At 33.2% G+C, this 19,032-nt stretch overlaps 2 protein-coding genes across 2 annotated transcripts in view; one reads left to right on the forward strand and one right to left on the reverse strand.

Moving 5' to 3' along the window:
- LOC140442837 (uncharacterized) overlaps positions 1-18,750 on the reverse strand; it is a 50,974-nt gene extending 32,224 nt beyond the window's left edge. The window contains exons 1-6 of the mRNA XM_072534186.1: positions 18,615-18,750; positions 15,643-16,069; positions 12,044-12,748; positions 8,038-8,289; positions 6,499-6,654; positions 3,356-3,632 (exon numbers count right to left, since the gene is read on the reverse strand). Coding sequence (XP_072390287.1) covers positions 3,356-3,632; positions 6,499-6,654; positions 8,038-8,289; positions 12,044-12,748; positions 15,643-16,057 — 1,805 coding nt within the window. The 5' untranslated portion in view covers positions 16,058-16,069; positions 18,615-18,750. The remainder of the gene's footprint in view (positions 1-3,355; positions 3,633-6,498; positions 6,655-8,037; positions 8,290-12,043; positions 12,749-15,642; positions 16,070-18,614) is intronic.
- LOC140444752 (probable cytochrome P450 6a14) overlaps positions 1-19,032 on the forward strand; it is a 190,891-nt gene that overhangs the window by 11,407 nt on the left and 160,452 nt on the right. The window lies entirely within an intron of this gene.

Genomic DNA, 19,032 nt, shown 5'->3' on the forward strand with positions numbered 1-19,032 from the left:
TCATCTCCATTTTCTTGTTCACTTTCATCTTCATCGCCATCTTATTCTGTGTCTATGTTATGAGAACTTTTACTAACATTGTCGAGCTACACTTCGTCTTCGGAATCAGGAATAGCCTCAGCTTTATTACTTTGTACCTCTTCCTAGAATCTTAGCAACGTTGCTTGCTCTTATTCGTAACTAGACATATTTATAACAAATTTTGAGCACAACCAGAGTAAAAAACAAAAAAAATCACGTGAACTTCGGAAAAAATGTCCAGGCATCAACAATGATTAACTGACTGACGCCAGAGGTGTGGTGGGATGTGACATACCCCTCCGGCATATTCTGACATCTATGTAAGTTGTTATTGAAGAAATTATGAAAATAACAATGATACTCTATAGAGTGATGTTATAGTAACAGCTACTGAACAGTAGAGGGCGGTAAGATGCTGTTTTTGCAAGAAATTCCATTTTTTGCATTTGTAGGGTATATCACACCTCACCACACCAACGCAGGGTTAAGGATTAAAAATATTTTAGGGTTAAATTTCGACTCATATTCAGTACTTTCTAAAATGTACGGTATATAAGAAAAACATAACATAAGTTTAATAAGGTAAATTGAAAGTTACATAAATAGAATCCAACGATTTTTACAAATTACCATAAATGATCCATAATTCATAAATTACTATAAAAGTGGCACCATTTACATGCGATTTAAAAGTCAAAATATTAAATAAAAAGCCAATAATTATTGTAATAATGATGGCGTATTCCCAAAAAAATGTTTAATAAAATCTCATACGCTAGTATATAATAATTTTAATGTCACATTTAACTGGAACAAATTTTTGCAATATATGGTCCACAAAATTATTTGTTTTGTTTGTTTAAAATGTACAAAATTTCTTACCATTAGCTTAGCCTTTTTCGCAATGTATGCAAAACCTACGTACTTCAAAATTAATCGAACTATTTAGATTTAATCACATATCCAAACGACACATATCAATATACACATTCAATAAATATATACTACGTACTAAACGTAGCCATATCTCTATCACTATTCTAGGTCGAATGATAATAATACGGTAGATTTGATTGCATTTCGCGCAAATTTTCCTTCTTATGACGTAAGGAGAGAAACTAGAGTTGAAAAAAGAAGGGAATAGTAGTTACAGTTTCTATTTATTTGGCGCATACACGTTCAAGGTTCTTCATAAAGTTTTCCTGATAAACTAATAAAATAACATCGTATTTAGATACAAAAATAAATATTTGAATGTTTTATCTGATCATTTATTTTTATCTCCTATATGCAACAAAGCGGATGACAGATATAACGTTTAGTACAGATATAAAGGAACAACTATAAGAAATATTAACAGAATTAATGAGTAGTTAAATAAAGTAGGTCTCAAATCTAATTATTGACAACGACATTGTTGAAAATATGTAGATCACTGTACAGATACAAAAAAAAAATGTAAAGGAAGGATTACAAGATTAGTGACAAATACTAACAATATGTTTCTACTTAATCCTAGTCTTCCCTCGGCATTCTTTATCAACGTCCAAAATAAAGCGTTATACTGAGCAATAAACCCGATTGTTTCCGATTGAATTTAATACTGTTTAAAATAACATCTTTTATTTATTTTGAGAAGTAGGGGAAATATGCCTATGATGGACCCCTTAAGAAAATATTTTTATAACAATTTTAATTATTTACTTAGCAGGTTTTAAGTATGACCACATAACATCTTATTAGTTGTACTATATGCAAATGTTTCAAATTGTGCAGAAGTGATGATAAAAATGTATTCATAATTTACTAAATACCAGAGTTTATTTGGGATCCAGAATATTAATATTAATTTTTAAATTAACATATTCAACGGATATAATCAGTATACACATCCATTTCCATATTCTCAATATCCAACAATGTCAGGAAAAAAAAATGAAGAATTAAAAAATAAGTTGTAATTTATTAAAAATTGCACGTTAGATTATACGGATAATTGTATGTTTATTCCTCTGATTGTAAAAAAATTCCTCTGATTGTAAAAATTGTTTGTCTTAAAATTTGTCTGGCTAATTGGCTCGGCCAAGGCCATCAAACTAAAATTAAAAAAAAAAAACTTTAATGTTCAAATCAAAGCTGACCTGTTTAACAACTAGAATATTTTCCACAACAAATGCAAATGGGACCACATCGTGTATCATAAATCCAGCAAATTTTGCTCCAAACCAGTCAAACCAATCATTGCAGTTACCTCAACCTCAATACCGCAATTCAGTCTAAAGTACATTACCGTAATATCACCCACCAAGCACATCTAAAACAAATGGTGAAGAATGGCAAACAGTTCATAATAAAAAACGAACGAAAAATAGTCAGGAACAACATCTCAAACTTAAACAAACCAAAATAGATAACTACTAGCTGAACACACCAACAGAAAATAAATTTAATGTATTAATTAAGGAAGAAGCAGAGACTGAAGAGGCAAAAAAACAGAAAGAGAAACCTCCACCGATATTGTTGGTGTTAAAAATATCCAACCATTAAACGAACTATTAAACACTATACCCAAAGACAAACATTTAATCACTGTACTAAATGATTAACAAGTCGGTAACAAAATCTTCTGAACATATAGCAGGATTCATGAGAAAATTCCTGTGGCCTTGAAACCAGAGATTCCTTTGTCTAAGCTTGCTACTCTGGAATAAGCTTTGTTGAATAGTCCTGCAATCTCGTATGGTGTAATTTCTACCATATTTTTGGATTTTATAAACATGTTGCATTCCTTGTTGTAGGCCCTCTTAAGCGGCCCAAAAAAGCCACATCCAGAGGCCGTAATAAGCGATGTGATGAATGTGGCGGAAGGGAAAGCATTATAATATTATTTGCTTTAGCCACTTCCCAGGCTTCTAAAGTAAAGTGACTATTGTGGTTGTCCATAATCAAGAGAACAGGTTGTTCAGCAGTAGGTTTTGAGTGCTCAATGAAATGTCGCAGTCATTTAATGTATATGCTTTCATTTGTTCAGCCGGTATGAGAACATGCATATACAGCTTCTGGTGGACCATTTTTTTCTAACTGCGGCGAGTGACGTTGTCGAGGGAAAATAACATGAGGCGGGATGAAGGATCCTGAAGCATTTATAGCACAGATAACCGTGATGTTTTTACCTCTTTCCCTTAGTTTGAAAAAGCCAGGTAACAATTATCTGCCCGCAGACTTCTTGGCTTCGTTAAATCGATCTGCGACACCAAATTTTTCAGCCACGGCATAACATGTCTTACAAAACTGAAACCTTGTCAGTCCGTAAAATTAATTTGATATTTTATACATAATATGATCAGCCAGTATGGTTTCTTCTTTGTCAGTGAACACTGGGGGCCTTCCTAGCTTTAGAGGACATTTGTGCCTATCATTATTCGACTTTGCTAATCTAAACCTCTTTTTCAAAATACTGTAGGGTATTCCAGTCTTTTTTGATACTTTGTATACAGATGTACCGCCACGCCGAAGTATTTCGACAGTATTTTCCAGGGATTCTGCAGTCTCTGCAGAAAGCAAAGATGCTTTTGTAGTTTTTCGTTCCTTTTTTCTTGGTAATTTTGTATCTGAAAAAAATATTATAAAATATATTAAATTGCAATGGGGCAATAAGAGCTACAATGGCTATTCAGAGCCTAATAAACTCTAATTACAAAAATACTACCATCTTGAAATTTAATAAAATTATATCCTGAATATAGCTTCTAATGAAATTATACGCACAGATATTCAAGATTGATAACATTAGCTGATATCAACAAGGTTGATAGATATTAACAAAATAGGTTTGATTATACAATAACAAACATATAACTTGACACTTACCGGGTCGTTGAAATTTCGTATTTTTTATAAGCTACAAACAAATTGACTAACATTTGTGGTCCGACAATAAGAGGCACTGAGTGACGAAAGCACTCAACTAGCAATTAAGTAAATACGAGCGATAGTTTTGTCTCTAGATGCCCCGCACACATTACCCGCTGGCTCTCTGATAACGATATAATTTGACCTCTCAAATGGTTGGAAACTCCGTCTTTCAAATCTCCCACAATAGGGCACAGCATAAACAATCGGTGACTAACTCAACAAAAACTGCCAAATAGCATCTTGAGTCCAAATTCACCTGTCAACTTAAAATGTCCGGCTTTTGAAGACTACATGCCGAAAGCTATCTCCTCCCAAATCTTAATATCTTTACTCTTAACTGCTTCTACCCCTTTACACTATATTTTCATGACAAAAACGAATAGCGAACAGCAACAAAAAAGCAATAACGAATTTGGAGAAAAATCCGGACTCAAACAATAACTGACTGCTTTGTCGAGTCATCATAATCTCCCTGCATCACTTTCCCCACCAACCTAAATGGATATTTATTTGGCGCGCAATATTAGGCGAAATAAATATCAGACAAATGCAATTAAAATTATTATATACAGACCAGAAATGTTTATATTATCAATCCTAGAGACGCCAAAGGATTGAGAATATTTTTCGGTGTTTTAACATATACGAGAAGAAATCGAAATGCCACGCCGTTTATAGTAACTATAGCTTTTAATTGCTTAGTTAAATGTTTGGCTACTAATAGTTGACTTACATTACATTGCTTAAAGAAGAATATCCAATTCTGGTAATCAATAACACCACTAATTCTTACGAACGGCTCTTTGATCAGCATGGTTGGCTTTTGCTGGTTATTGCTTGCGATATTATAAGGGAATTACGTCGAGGGTGTCGAAGTACGTATCAGGAAGTTAGTTGCCTACAAAGTTTAAGCTTAGCTAACAGAATTTAAACTTTATTTTGGAGAATTCTAGTGACTACTTACCCTCGACGATGGCATGTATCTTAAAAATTTCTTGTACTATGACTTATGAGCTTTTAATAGTTTTTAGGACATATTTGTTAATGAGAGTTTTGTTCGGTTTTGGATGGTACATATGTTTCCTACTTGGTGGATTATTGCAGAGGGATTATCACGACGTGTGCCCACTATTCTGCTTAAAATTATTCACATTTCCATAAGTTTTTTTTTTCATTTGGCGTTTATTTATTCAGTTGGGAAAATTTTGCACAATGCTTTCATGAGGTTAGATCTCTTTTTTACCTGGTTAGACTATTTTTGATATTATTAATATAATTGGGTGTTCTTGTAAATTTGACAACCACATAGGACACTCATGATTTGAATGAAAGTGTTTCTCTATTAAGCACTATACGGTTGTATTTCTCCAATGTTTGCGATGTCTAAATAGAACAAGTTGAGTTTTGATTGCATTTAGGATTACTCTTCATTTCATTATCTAAGAACAGACTCGAGTTGCACTTAGATCGTGCCGAATACAAAATGTTCCCGACATTGACGAGAAGGAGGTTCTCCGAAAAGTAAGGCGATGTCGTCAGCATTTTGGATCTCTTGTTAAAGAGATGGAAGTCGCTATTGTAAACTGTATAAAGCCTAGGCGGTACTATTGAGTTCCATAAAACTACTGCTTGAGGAGTAAAGGGAGTGGATAGTTTGTCAGCGACCTTGACATAGACAGTTCCAGCAGAGAGGTATGAGCGCATTATTATTTGGAACGGAATTGGCACCAAAGCTTGGTGGAGTTTTTGAATAGATCTGACTGGTCAAATACTTTTTAAATGACCAAAAATATGCCGAAAACTATGAACGAAAATGATCATGTAGTGAGAATGAAGACCGGAAGATTGCCAAAAAAGCCCTAGATAGTAAAATGAAGGGCGCAAGACCAAAAGGAATGCCACGGAAAAGGTGGGAGGATGAAGTTGCAGCGGACGCGCAAAATTTGATAGACGTGAGAACCAGTAAAGTTAGAGGCATTGTTTGGAGGAGGCTAAGGCTCGATTTGGGATGTAGCGCCATTGGAGAGACAGAAAAAGATGCCAATTGCGTGTCTATCTTTTATTTGTCGCCTGAGATGCAAAGGTTGCTGCTTCTATTAATGTATTATACCTGAAGTGATTACCTTTGAATCTAAATAAGATGTTGGAGATAATCGGTTCCTCTAGGTATTCTACGAGTCTTTCTTGTAGTCTAATCTTGCCTAGGTGCTTAAGAGAGACATCGATTTGTATTTAGTGCTGGTGTGCTGGTGAGGGGTTCTCATAGTTTACAGATTATGATTGTGCTAGCTGTTTTCCAGAACTTTTTACTCTTGTCTTTAAAAACCAGAACTAACACACGACTTGCTGTTTGATTCCAAGATGTACTCGTTACAACTTCCTATCCCTCTGTTGGTTTTTCATTTTTACGTATTTTTAACTAATTTTGTGAGGTTATTAACAAATCATTTTTACTATTTATTTAAACATACTTTCAACTATTTATTACAATAATTTACTATCTATTTTATGTCGCCTAAAAATACTATTTGAGTTTGTCTTGTAATACTGTTTAATGAATAGAACGAACATTTAGCCAGACGTCTCCTTTAACGCCGGAAATAACGGCTTTTGGATCATATTTGATGGGAATCAGTGTTTTGTCGTTTAAAGTTACTGAAAAGTTTCCTATTATTGTTGCTAATCCAACTTTGACCTGAAGTAAACCAAATCTTGCCCCTGAAATATATAAAAACTATAATAATAATGTATTTTTAATTTTTATTAGTAAAAAATGAAGGCCCAACAATTAACAAGTTGAGAGTTATAAAATATCTATTAGTTCGTTCTAGATGTCACCTGAGTTTTTAAATTTAATAATTCATCTACAGTGAACATACATACCACATAAATTATAATAGCAGATGAAAGAAAAAGTCTGCTAACTCTGCTGTACTGGTAAGATAGGTTTAGTATTACCTCTGTTTAAGTGAAGGATCAAGATCTTCCTTTACAGTTTAATCTTTTGACGGTTTTTTGGATTAGAATTTAATATGTCAATCAAAGATTTTTAAAGCTTCTAATTATGTGGCTGCACACATGGTGTAATTGAGAATTGTTGATAATGATCTGATAGGATCAAAAAGTTTTGATTTAACTTAGTAATCCTTTTAAATATTTTTTCATTTAAAGATAGTAACTGCTAAAAAGAAGTTGATGTATTTGCTTTTTTTGTACTCTGATTTTTTCTTACCATGGCTCTTCTTCTACAATCTTAAGCTGGCCACACTTTCTCAGATATATTACAACTTTCATGGCTTTATTCGCCATGGATATTGTTTCTTGTATGTGGTTCTTGATTTCACCCATAAATTTATCTCAGATTTCGTACCTATATTTTCTTTTTCTCAAGAAACAAACTTGAGGGCACAGTAGTAAACAAGAGCGTGTACATTATAACATATGCAAATGATGTAAATATCATAGCTTCTACGCAACAAGATATGCTGGAATCATTCTCCCGTGTACAAAGATCCGACATTAAGATAAGGCCAGAGGTAAATTTTGATAAATCCAAATACATGCCAATAAATAGTAGGCGAGAAGCAACAAAGCTGACAAAGCTTAGTGGTCTGAGACCGATCGGTTATGTGGAGCGCATGGAACCCGCTGAACCATCAAAAATCATAACTCAACAACAAATAGTCGAAAAGCGACCCAAGGGGCGACCAAAAAACGATATATGGACCAAGTACAGCAGGAATTGAGTCAACTCGAAACTAGTACGTGGAGAACGAAAGCTAGAAATATAAATGAATGAAGAGGATTAAGGCCCAACATGGGCTGTGAAGCCAATGATGATTGATGAAGATATTTTTTTTTTGCTTTTTTTTCCAATACGATTCCTCCTTTCTTGCTTATGTTATTTTTTGGAGACTTGTTTTAATTTTCTTTTTTTGAAATAAGGCTTCTAATGCAAGCTTTTTAAATGTACAGGACCTTAACATTTACATCGTATTATTTTTTTATGATTTGATCTTAAAGAGTAATTCTAATGATTATAAATATAATAATAGTCATAGTGATGATATACGAAGACCAATATAATAAAAATATGCTTACCAATACACATTCGTGGTCCCTCTCCAAAAGGCATGAACGTACAATTGGGTCTTGTAGCTTTATTTTCCTCACTAAATCTCTCCGGATCGAATTTTTCTGGATCTGGATAATATTCGGGATCTCTGTGAATTCCCTGAATTGGGATTCTAATTTTAACTCCAGGCTCGATGATGACATCTGATCCAGGAACTTTGTAGGCAGTATTACAGACTCGTCCTGTCAACGATGCCGCAGGATGTTTCCTTAACGTTTCTACAAATAATATAAATGGCGTAAGAATAGATAGTAGTATAATAAAAGTTTAGTTTTATTAAACTATGAAAACTAAACTTATGACAAATCTCGTAATGAGTGGAAATATAACTATCGACAATAATACCATACAACAAACAGACACTTACAAATATCTGGGACACGAGATCAAAATAAACAGAGACAATCAAACAAATGAAATACAGAGGCGAATAGGCCTGACATGGGCAGCATTTGGCAAACTAAGCCATATTCTAAAAAGTTCAATTCCCATGTGTCTCAAGCGAAAAGTTTATAACCAATGTGTTTTGCCTGTACAAACTTATGGAGCAGAGACTTTAACACTCACGCAGAAATCTGCGAATAAACTAAGAGTTACACAACGAGCCATGGAACGTGCAATGCTGAATGTGAGCCTCCGAGACCACATAACAAACTGACAAATCAGGCAAAGATCAGGAGTTCAAGACGTCATCGAAAGAACTACGAGACTTAAGTGGAACTGGGCAGGACACTTAGCCAGAACACAAGATGGACGATGGACAAGACGAATTATGGAATGGAGGCCCAGAAATTATAAAAGAAGCCGAGGACGACCACCGACTAGATGGACCGACGACATAAAAAGAGTAGCGGGAAACTGGCTACAAGCGGCCCAGTGTAGAGAACACTGGAAAGAACTGAGGGAGGCCTATGTCCAGCAGTGGACGGGATTGGCTGATTGATGCTGATAATAAAAGTAATGTATTATAAAATCTTTCCTTGATTATGATCTATCATTGAATGAATTTGTTATATGAAATTTTGAAACAGCAAATTAAAAAAGAAAGAGCTAAGCAAAATATTTATATACCACTGTTTTTTCTTTTTACTTGTCTTACCCAATATCAAGATCATTGGTGATCAGGACTCACATACTAAAAAGATAGGCAGAAAATTTTGAAGAGAGACCAATTATAAGAAATGAGATTAGGTTGCAAGAAGCAGAAATCCAGATCTAAGGCATGGAAATCGAAAGAAAGGAAGATAACATCCCAACAGAGGAGGAAGTCCTTATCTTTATTCTATGGTGAGCGATCCTGAGTTTCCGTTGGTAGGAAAAAAACTGATGAAACTGATGAAACTACTAGAAAGCATATCGAAAATTTTGGACTGAGACAAAAACAAACGAAAAGGGGGATAGTGTTTTCGCTCTCTATATGTAATACAATCTAATAATTACCAATACTTTCGTTAAGAAACCACCTACGAACGATATACATATGGCGCAGCTTCGATGGATGAATAAGAAATCAAATTGATTTAATTTTCAAGATGGATGATCAAAATATTCATCAGCCATCAATTGGAAAATGTGCCCTGGTACTGACTGTTGAAGTGATCAGCAATACTTCTGGTGTTGAATATTAAGTTTCGACTTGAAGTCCAATACAAGAACACTCACAAAAATCAGCATCCTAACTTTCAAAAAGAGCTGAGAGACAAATTTTATCCGATCAATTAGATCACAAATATTCAAGTAGTTTTAAAAAAGAAAGCTTTATTAGACAAGAATGCATGCAATCACTCGAGCTGTTTGGTGGGCTGGTGGAGTATCTATGGCCGGAAAAAAATTGTCTAACTTAAGATTTGCTGATGATACTATACTAATGCAAGAAAATGTTTGAGGTCCTCGAAAGGTCCGGATTGGATTCGACGTATATCCGAGCGATATATAAATTATACGAAAATGCAGTTAGTTGTGTAAAAATTGGAACCAGAACCTCAAATGAATTTAAAGTAACTAAAGGCCTAAAGCAAGGATGCTGTTTGTCACCGACACTCTTTAAAATATACGTCCAAGAAGCATTGAGGAATTGGAGAAATAAATGTAGATTTATGGGCATCGAAGTGGGACAAGAAACTCTGTATATGTTATTGTTTGCAGATGATCAGGTGGTGGTTGCAACCGATGAGGAAGATATAAATTATATGAATCGAAAATTATTTGAGGAATATGTAAAATGGGGGCTTACTGTAAACATAAGCAAAACAGAATATTTAAAAATTGGAGGAAATACCACAGATCTGAGGCTTGAAAATGCAGTCATAAAAGGCTGCAACCAGTATAAATATCTAGGAAGCATCATATCAGCAGAGGGTAGAGTTAAGATAGATGTACAAAACCGAATAACCCAAGGGAAAAAATGCATACGAATACTGAATTCATTACTGTGGTCTAATAAAATAAAGATGCATACCAAACTTCGCGTATACAGAGCAATTGTAGAACCAATTACCACATATGGTGCCGAATGTTGGACGATGACAAAGAATGAACGAGATAAAGTAGACGTTGTGGCAATGGATTATCTTAGAAGGTCATGTCGAGTATCGAGAACGGAAAGAATCAGGAATGAGGAAATACGAAACCGTACAGGAATTAGAGATACTCTTTCAGATAGAATACAAGGAAGGCAATTACAATGGTATGGTCACGTGATGAGAATGGAGAAGGAGCGGTGGCCAAAGAAAGCCTTAATGTATGTTCCGCCAGAAAAAAGGAAAAGGGGAAGACCACCAAATTCCTGGAGAAGAGAAATTACAAAAACAATGCAATCTAGAGACTTAGAAGAGGGAGGTTGGAGAGATAGGAAAAGATGGAGGCTGAAATGCGGGAAGCGTAGGACCCCCGTTATATGATGATGAAAAAATTATTAAAATTAACAACCAGATAATAGCAGTAAGCAGATTTACAGTTTTACAACCAACATATCACTTACATGAGTGTGAAGTCAACTGCTTAGGGTTTATAATTAATAACGATATAATCTGTGAAAAAGAGCTTCGAATCTATCTAATATTCATATATGGTTTAAGACTTGGTGTATATCGATCTATTTGAGATGTAGTATTAAAGAAGAATTGTTCAAATGGACTTCTCATCGCACAAATGCTTCTCAAATTTTAAAACAATTTGAGATCACTAGAATAAAAAAAGTTGCTCTGCTCTTCTCGTCGAGGTGACGTAAGCTTTTGATAATTTCTAAGTAATTACACAGAATTATTGGAATTATACAATTCAAATAGAGTTTTTAGGGTTAAGCTAGTAAAAGTCTACTCAGTATTAAAAGAAATCAATGCAGTAGCACCACAAGGTAGTGTGATAAGACCAGTTTTGTACCTATTATATACTGGTGATATCCCTGAATTAAATCATAACATAATTGGTAACTTTTGCTGATGTGGAACACGGCAGTATGTGTTGCTTCTGGGTGAAGATTATGAAGAAACGACAAGAAAACTACAAACCTCTGTTAATAGACTTCATATAATAGTCTCCCGTTTTATAATAGACTTCATACCTAGACTAAATGCTGGCGAATTAATTAATTTAATTAATTAATTAATTAGAAAAAAATATAATATATAATAGAAACAAAAATTTTATAAAATACGAGGGAGGAATATGTTCTTTAAATCTTTAAATAAGTATTCTTCTTGGCAAAAAAAAATTCAGAATTAAAACCGAAATTTTGATGTTTTAGACAGTAGTAAAGTCCTAATACGACAGAGTACAGCCCACTGTAGTTACATGCGATCTAATGAAAATAAAAAAATCTAATGAAAATGTCAACAATATTACAGCTTATCTGGCCACCAGATTAGGTTATGGCCAACAAAACCCACTCAAATTTATAATCTTTTATAATATTATTGCTTGTGTATACTTGATCATGTCCCAGATTTAGTTCTAGTAAATCACTGTACTCACCATTGACTACCTTATCCAAATAATTCATACTCATTATAGCTTCGTAAGTCATTTCATTATTGTGTTTCTTCAGAACAGTATTTATATCTTTTCGTAATGTTTCTTGAACATCTGGATTTTGCGCCAACTCCAATAGAGCAAAAGTCATCGTAGTAGCAGAAGTTTCAAAACCTGCTAAAAAAAAGACGAAGCACTGAGCTGCTACCTCATTCAAGGTCAAAAACTGACCATCTTTACTGGTTTTGTCTGGAGCAGGTAAAAAGTCTTCATCGTCAGTTGTGTACCCTTTGTTTTTCAGTTGCAGAAGTAAATGCATGAAGTCTTTTCTAAACACTTTGTTTTCTTCCCTGTACTTGACAGTACTATTTACTACACCCATAAAGAACTCTTCAATTTCTTTTGGTGTCCGCTTTACGCGGAAGAAAGTTACTAAACCTACGGGCAATGTGTTGACCAAAGTGCGTTTGATTCTTCGCCAAGTACTTCCTTTGAAAACGTTCCTACCAAACGTTCTGAATTCGGAGTTTGGATTCTTCAAACTGTTGCAGTCGAGACCAAAGGCAGCTGATCCGATGACGTCGGTGGTGAACCTGGATATTATTTCTTTGATATCGACGACATCTTGGAGGTCAGCCGATTCTTTAAGGAGGTCCTTTAGGCCACTTGAACAGGATACCATTGTGGGAAACATCATTTTCATTTTACCTTAAAACAAGAAATATTTATAAATATTAAAGATTTAACAATATGCACAATAAAAGTTTGAAAATAGGCATTATATAATGTACCTAATTAAGCGGCATAAATTATTTTCGCTAGAATAGAAGACAAACAGATAATTGTGGAACATATTGCTTATGGCAAGGGTTATTAAAGGATAGTAAATTGTCCAGAATATTCCAGGAACCAGATATATTAAGATAGGGCATCTGAGGTGGATAGGATATGTAATGCGGCTGGAACAAAATGACCCAGCTAGATAAACGCTACTTGATAGACCGATAAGTTAGAGAAAAAAAAGAAGACCCAGAAAAAATTTCCTTGATAACATCGATAAAGACATGAGAAATATGGGAATACGTGCTTGGCGAAGAAAGGCGATGAATAGGAACGACGTGATAAAAATTCTTGAGGAGGCTAGGACCACGTAGGATTGTAAAGCCACAATGATTATAAAGGTGTCTTAAAAAAAGTTAAACATTCTAAAAGAAAGTACTTCCTTATTGTTTATAACTATTGTTTCCACAAGATTTTGACTTTGGAATAATTCCAAAAATCTAGTAATTAATTTATCAGTATGGCATTCCTACCCTACTAAAAGAAGATTGTTTCAAATTCGTTTTATGTCATGTTGTTATAGAATAATTATAACTGCGTTGGTAACAGAGTGGATAGAGCCTATATCTACCAAGCACTGGCACGATCGGTAACCAGTTTATATCAAGCAAGTTGTTTATCTTTTATTTACGGATAGTGGACTTCCAGATTATTTAAAACAAATGACTTGATAATGTCTAGATAAGGATTGTTACATTTATCTGGCTCTCATCTAATCTCAAATGAAGATTTTAAATTATTCTTTTAGAAAATAATTAAGAGGACTGATATATGACTGCAAGTTAATTGTGTCTCAAAAATTACTTTGATTAGGAATACTCTATTTACGACAAAAAACATTGAAAAAACAGTAGAAATAGTGCAAGTCTTACTAGGACCATCTTCTTCTTAAAATTTGTGTTGTATCGAAGGTTGCCTATTAACAATGGAATTTTCATTTATTTTTGGCAATTCTAAAATTTTGGATGGGGCTGAAGTTAAACCATTTACTTATATTTCGCAACCAAAAAGGTCGCCTTCTTCCTCTATCTCTTTTATCTTCAATTTTACTTTCTATAATCAAGTGTAGCAGTCTATATCTTGATCTTCTCATGGCATGCCCAAATTGTTCAAGTTTTCGCTTTTGATAAATTAAACGACTTTCTCATTTGTACTAACTCTGCCTAGGACTTTAACATTGGTAATCCTGTCACAGTAATATAAGATTCCATCAGCGTTTAAATGCCTCCAATATTTTTATCTCTGATTGTTTTATCGTCCAGGCCTCAGAACGGTAGAGTAGTGTTATAAAAACATAGCCACGCAGTAACCTTGTGTCCATCTTTAGATTTTTGTTGCATAATATTGTCTTCATATTTACAAATTTGTCTCTAGCCATTTTACTACGACTTTTAACTTCTTGAATTTCCTCTGTATTATAAATTAACCATGTTGCTAAGTACTTCTAACTCTTTGCTCTTTCCATTTGAATATTGTTGTTATATTATAATGTAAAATTAAAGCTAAAATTTCTGCAACTATTGGGCCAAAAAGCATCTAAGAATTTTTCAGTTACGATCATAATTTATAGTGAGTGCTCACCTACATTGGTTTTTTTTCTTCTGTCTCTTGACAATCACTTTTAATCTATGAAGTTGAGGGTTTGAACTTTCTTGTTCAGTAAAGGTATTCTGCATGTTGCTGTGTCTAATTTTCCAATTAAATTAAAGCCCGCTTCATCGTTAAACAGAATATTTTCAAAGTAGTAAACTTTGTAAATCAGGCTCTTTCACTTATTAAACCTGTAGGTCTTCTTATTGTAGTGCCTATCCGTAGCTGATATTTTAACCAATACATGCATACTAAATATATAGTGTTTTGTTTCAACAACTCTACCTTTTCACACTGTGATGTTAATCAATGTTCTTTGCCCTTTCTTATTGATGTTTATGTCTAAATATTATTGTACATTATTTTGTTGTTCTTATTCATTCATCCAACTTTTACTCTTTTTTTTATTTTCTATTAGATGTTCGTCTCTGATCTTGTTAAAGGTTTCACGTATATTCTGAAGTGATTCTTCTGCATTATTTGTTTGCTCCATATTACTTAGCTTCTTTGAAAGAATTGGACTGTCTCTTTTATTTCTCTACTTTTTAGTCTTATCATATCGTATTTATTTTTGTAGCCTTCTTAAATCCAAACCTAAATTTATCAACAACAGAGACATGATCTGATAATATGTCAGCACCTGGGTAACTTTCAACTAATAGGCATCCATTACAGAATTCCTTGTTCACCATTATGTTTTTGATTCCGATTATGTTGATCTGGAGGAGAGACCCAGGTGGCGTCTTTATTATAGTTTGGTGAATGTATTTAGTATTGCAAATTCTTCTTCTTCTACAAACGGTTTTATTATTTCTCCCCTTTCATTTCTCTACCCTAGACCAAAATCACCAAAGAATTCACCACTTTTCCCCTTACCAATTTTCGCATTTAAGTCACCCATAATTATAGGTATATCTCCTTTTTTTTAGTCCTTTAAATTAATTTATCAACAACATCTATCAATTTCTCTATCTCTTCTTCTGGTTTATCGCTGGTGGGGGTATATACTTATAAAACATAACTTTGTAAAATAGCAAACGAAATCAATAACACATTTAATAAGAAAAAAAAAGAGTCGAGAAGAGTCAGACATATCAAATAGACCAAGTTGAACTATTGCAAGAGAAATAAATTAAAAATCAAGAAAAAAGATATTTTGTAGACCAACTTACCTGACGTAAATGTAGGTGTCAGTTTAGCTCGAAGATTTTTCCATTTATCATCCTCCAAATTCAGCAAATGTCCACTAAGAGGATCGATTTTTTCATTGGTATATTCTCCATGATTTCTGAAATTTGCGAAGTCCTTTTGTAGGATATTCTTTGTAATTTCTATGTCTATTGGCATATAAGCAGGCGCAAACATTTCATAAAATCCTCCGTGTCTTAAACCTTTAGATTTAAACTCATCATACAGTGATTTGTACTGATCTGTCAAACTAATTTTTCCCACCATTAAGTCTTTAATGTTACCATAGAAAGATTCTGGTTCTATGTAGTAAAGATTCTTTCGTTTCCAGTAGGAATAACTCCATTTCTTGTATAGATATGCCACTATACCAAGAAGTATTAACAAAGGTACCAACATTTTTTGTAATGCCTAAAAATATAGAAATAAAACTAGTTAATTAAATAAAGTACTAAAAAGGTATAGTAGTAAATTACAGCAATACAATCCACTAAAATAATAAAAAACAGTTAAATTTTCAGACTGGTAACTGTAATAACTCTGTAATTGATAATCAGTCATCACTGATTATCGTCCTACCGTTACGTCCTTGTAGGACGTAAAAGAGGAAAACCAAATATAATGTTGGTTGATAAAAACCCTCAAAATGTTCACCAGAGAATCAAAATTAACAACTACACTTTAAAGCAAGTCAAAGAATTAATATATCTTGAATTGCTAGTAAATAAAACAAACACGAAAAACGACGAAGTAAAAAAACCCATAGCAATAGCAAACATGGCTCTTTATGGTCTTCAAAAATATCTGATAAATAAAAACCTAAAACGTGCAGACTTTATCCCATTAAAATGAGTAATCCTAGCTACTTGGTATCCTTAAGAGAAAAATTATTCGAAAGATTTTTGGGGCTGTAAATAAAAATGGCCTATGGCGCCAAATATACAATTTTGAATTATACGAGCTATACACAGATTTATATATTATGAAATTTATTAAGGTGTAGATAATAAGATGGGCTGAACCCATTGCTAGGATGTCATGTAATAAGTACACGAAGAGATTGACATTGTTAAACCCAATGAACAAAAGAGGTAAAGGAAGATCATCTAGATTCATGATGTATAAGAAGGCCTTAAGATTGTAAGGGCCATAAGATGGAGGGAAGTTACTAGGAATCGACTTCTATGCAATCAGGTTAAAATTTACAAAGGATTTTCGAGTCAATTATGATGATGAAACAGGAAGAATGCCTTATCATGTTTTTACTATATTGTGAATAAAGCTTCTAGACTTGAATCCTTACAGTACGTTGTTTTTACTCTATTTATGTTGCGTTAAACTTGCGTAAGGTAAATAGACTATGACTACGACATTAAGAGGTATACACAACTGATCTACAACTTAACAAACCAGAAAACTTTCGTTAGTAACTAAAAGATCCTAAATTAATTGGTGTAAACAGATATTTACAGTCACATTAACAAACAGATAATATGTCGTTTTTAGTGCAAACATATTTATAATGGGTCGAAATTGGGCGTAAGAAGAATGATCCTCATCTAGAAGGTGAAGTGCATACGTAGAATCTGTTTTTCTATTATTGAAAGTCCCTTTATGTTCTGATATACGGTTGGTTAAGATTCTACTAGTTTGACCTATGTAAATTTGTATACATAACAGTGTATGTGCTTTTTCTGTCGGCTCTTGTTATTCCTAATATATTTGCTTATGTTATTTTTTGTTCTTAAAGTTGATGTTACTCGTTGTTTTTTCTGTGTTTATGCAGTATACGTAATCTAACAAAAGGTATTGCGTATTTTCTGTGGTGCTGAAAAAACTAATTTTAGGGCTTTTTGTATGCAGTTTTTAGTTTAAAATTTTGTTTACTGTTTGTTCATTGTACCCATTGTTTACTGTTATGTGCTTCATGATGTTCAATTCTATCGTGAAGGTATTTTGTTTTAATTTGATAATTTCTATTAATCTGTATAACATGCTATGGTAAGCTGCTAATCTATGTTATGTAGAAAGGGATAATCAATTATTTTTATTTATGTCAGTTTGGGTAAGTTTATGAAATACTCTTGTTTACTTTCAATGGTCATGGTTTTTAAATCTAGAAAATTTGTCGATTGATTTCATTATATTTCTATTGTAAATTCAATATGACTATGTAGTGAAGAACGTGAATTAATGTAATATATGTACAATATCCATAAATTTTGCTAGATTTAAAAAGTATGAAATTTGAAAACAAACATGGGTTCTCCGTATTTCATAACCTTACACATACCGCCACAACCATACATAATTTATCATCCCATCCTACATAACATGAAGTAGCACTACCATAGCATGTTACATAGATTAACAGAAATTCCCATGTCACAAAATAGCTCACAATAGAATTGAATATCATTAAATAAATAACAGTAAACATTGGGTACAACGAAAAAATAATAAACAAAGTTTTAAACCAAAAACTACATAATGAAATTAGACTTTCCATCACCAGAGAAAAAAACCCAAGACCTTTTGTTACCATTAACACCAACTTTCAAAACAAACAATAAACTAAGTAACTATATTAAGAACAAGAGTAAAAAAATACAGTGGTGTATACAAACATATATCCTTACATTGGTCTGACTGGTAGAACCTTTGACAAACGTATAGTAGACCACCAAATGGTCTGGTCTGGTCAAAAAAAAACTGGAGACAAACAACTCACCACTTCCCAACCTCCTTTAGTTAATGACTATAAAGAGTAGACACATAGTAAAAATACATCGCCAAGAAAGGCACTCTGCCGAAACAGCTGTAGTGAAAATAAATTGCAATAAATTTTGTAGAAGTGTTGAAATCAAAAGCTTTCAGTGTTTTATTGTTACTGTTCCATCAAGTAGTGGTTGATGGAACAATCTATCACTTATTAATAAATGTTACATTAGCTCACCTTGGAGTAACTATACCATTTATCCTAAATAATAAAAATAACAATTTCTTTCTCACCAATAACCTCTTCAACAACAATTCAAATATTTTCTTTCAATTTTGAAATTAATTTAACTACAAACAAAAAAAATATATTTTAGTACCTGATTAGGACTTACCTGCAAAGTGTCTCTAAAACGCACAATTTATATAAAATATCAGTTTGTTTTAGTTTCAAAGGTGTAGATCTTATCTATTATAAGATAAATGTATGCTACAAAGTACAATATATACATGACTAGTAAATTTGGTAATTAGTACAATTGTAATCTTAGTTTTCAAGGCTATTAAAAAACAATTCGAAACTTAATCACCGTTATATCAATACAAGTGAATGACCTACATATACGATTTAGTTCGATCCATCACGCAAGATACAA

This window comes from Diabrotica undecimpunctata, chromosome 1 (assembly GCF_040954645.1).
Source record: "Diabrotica undecimpunctata isolate CICGRU chromosome 1, icDiaUnde3, whole genome shotgun sequence".
In the NCBI taxonomy this organism is placed as follows: domain Eukaryota; kingdom Metazoa; phylum Arthropoda; class Insecta; order Coleoptera; family Chrysomelidae; genus Diabrotica; species Diabrotica undecimpunctata.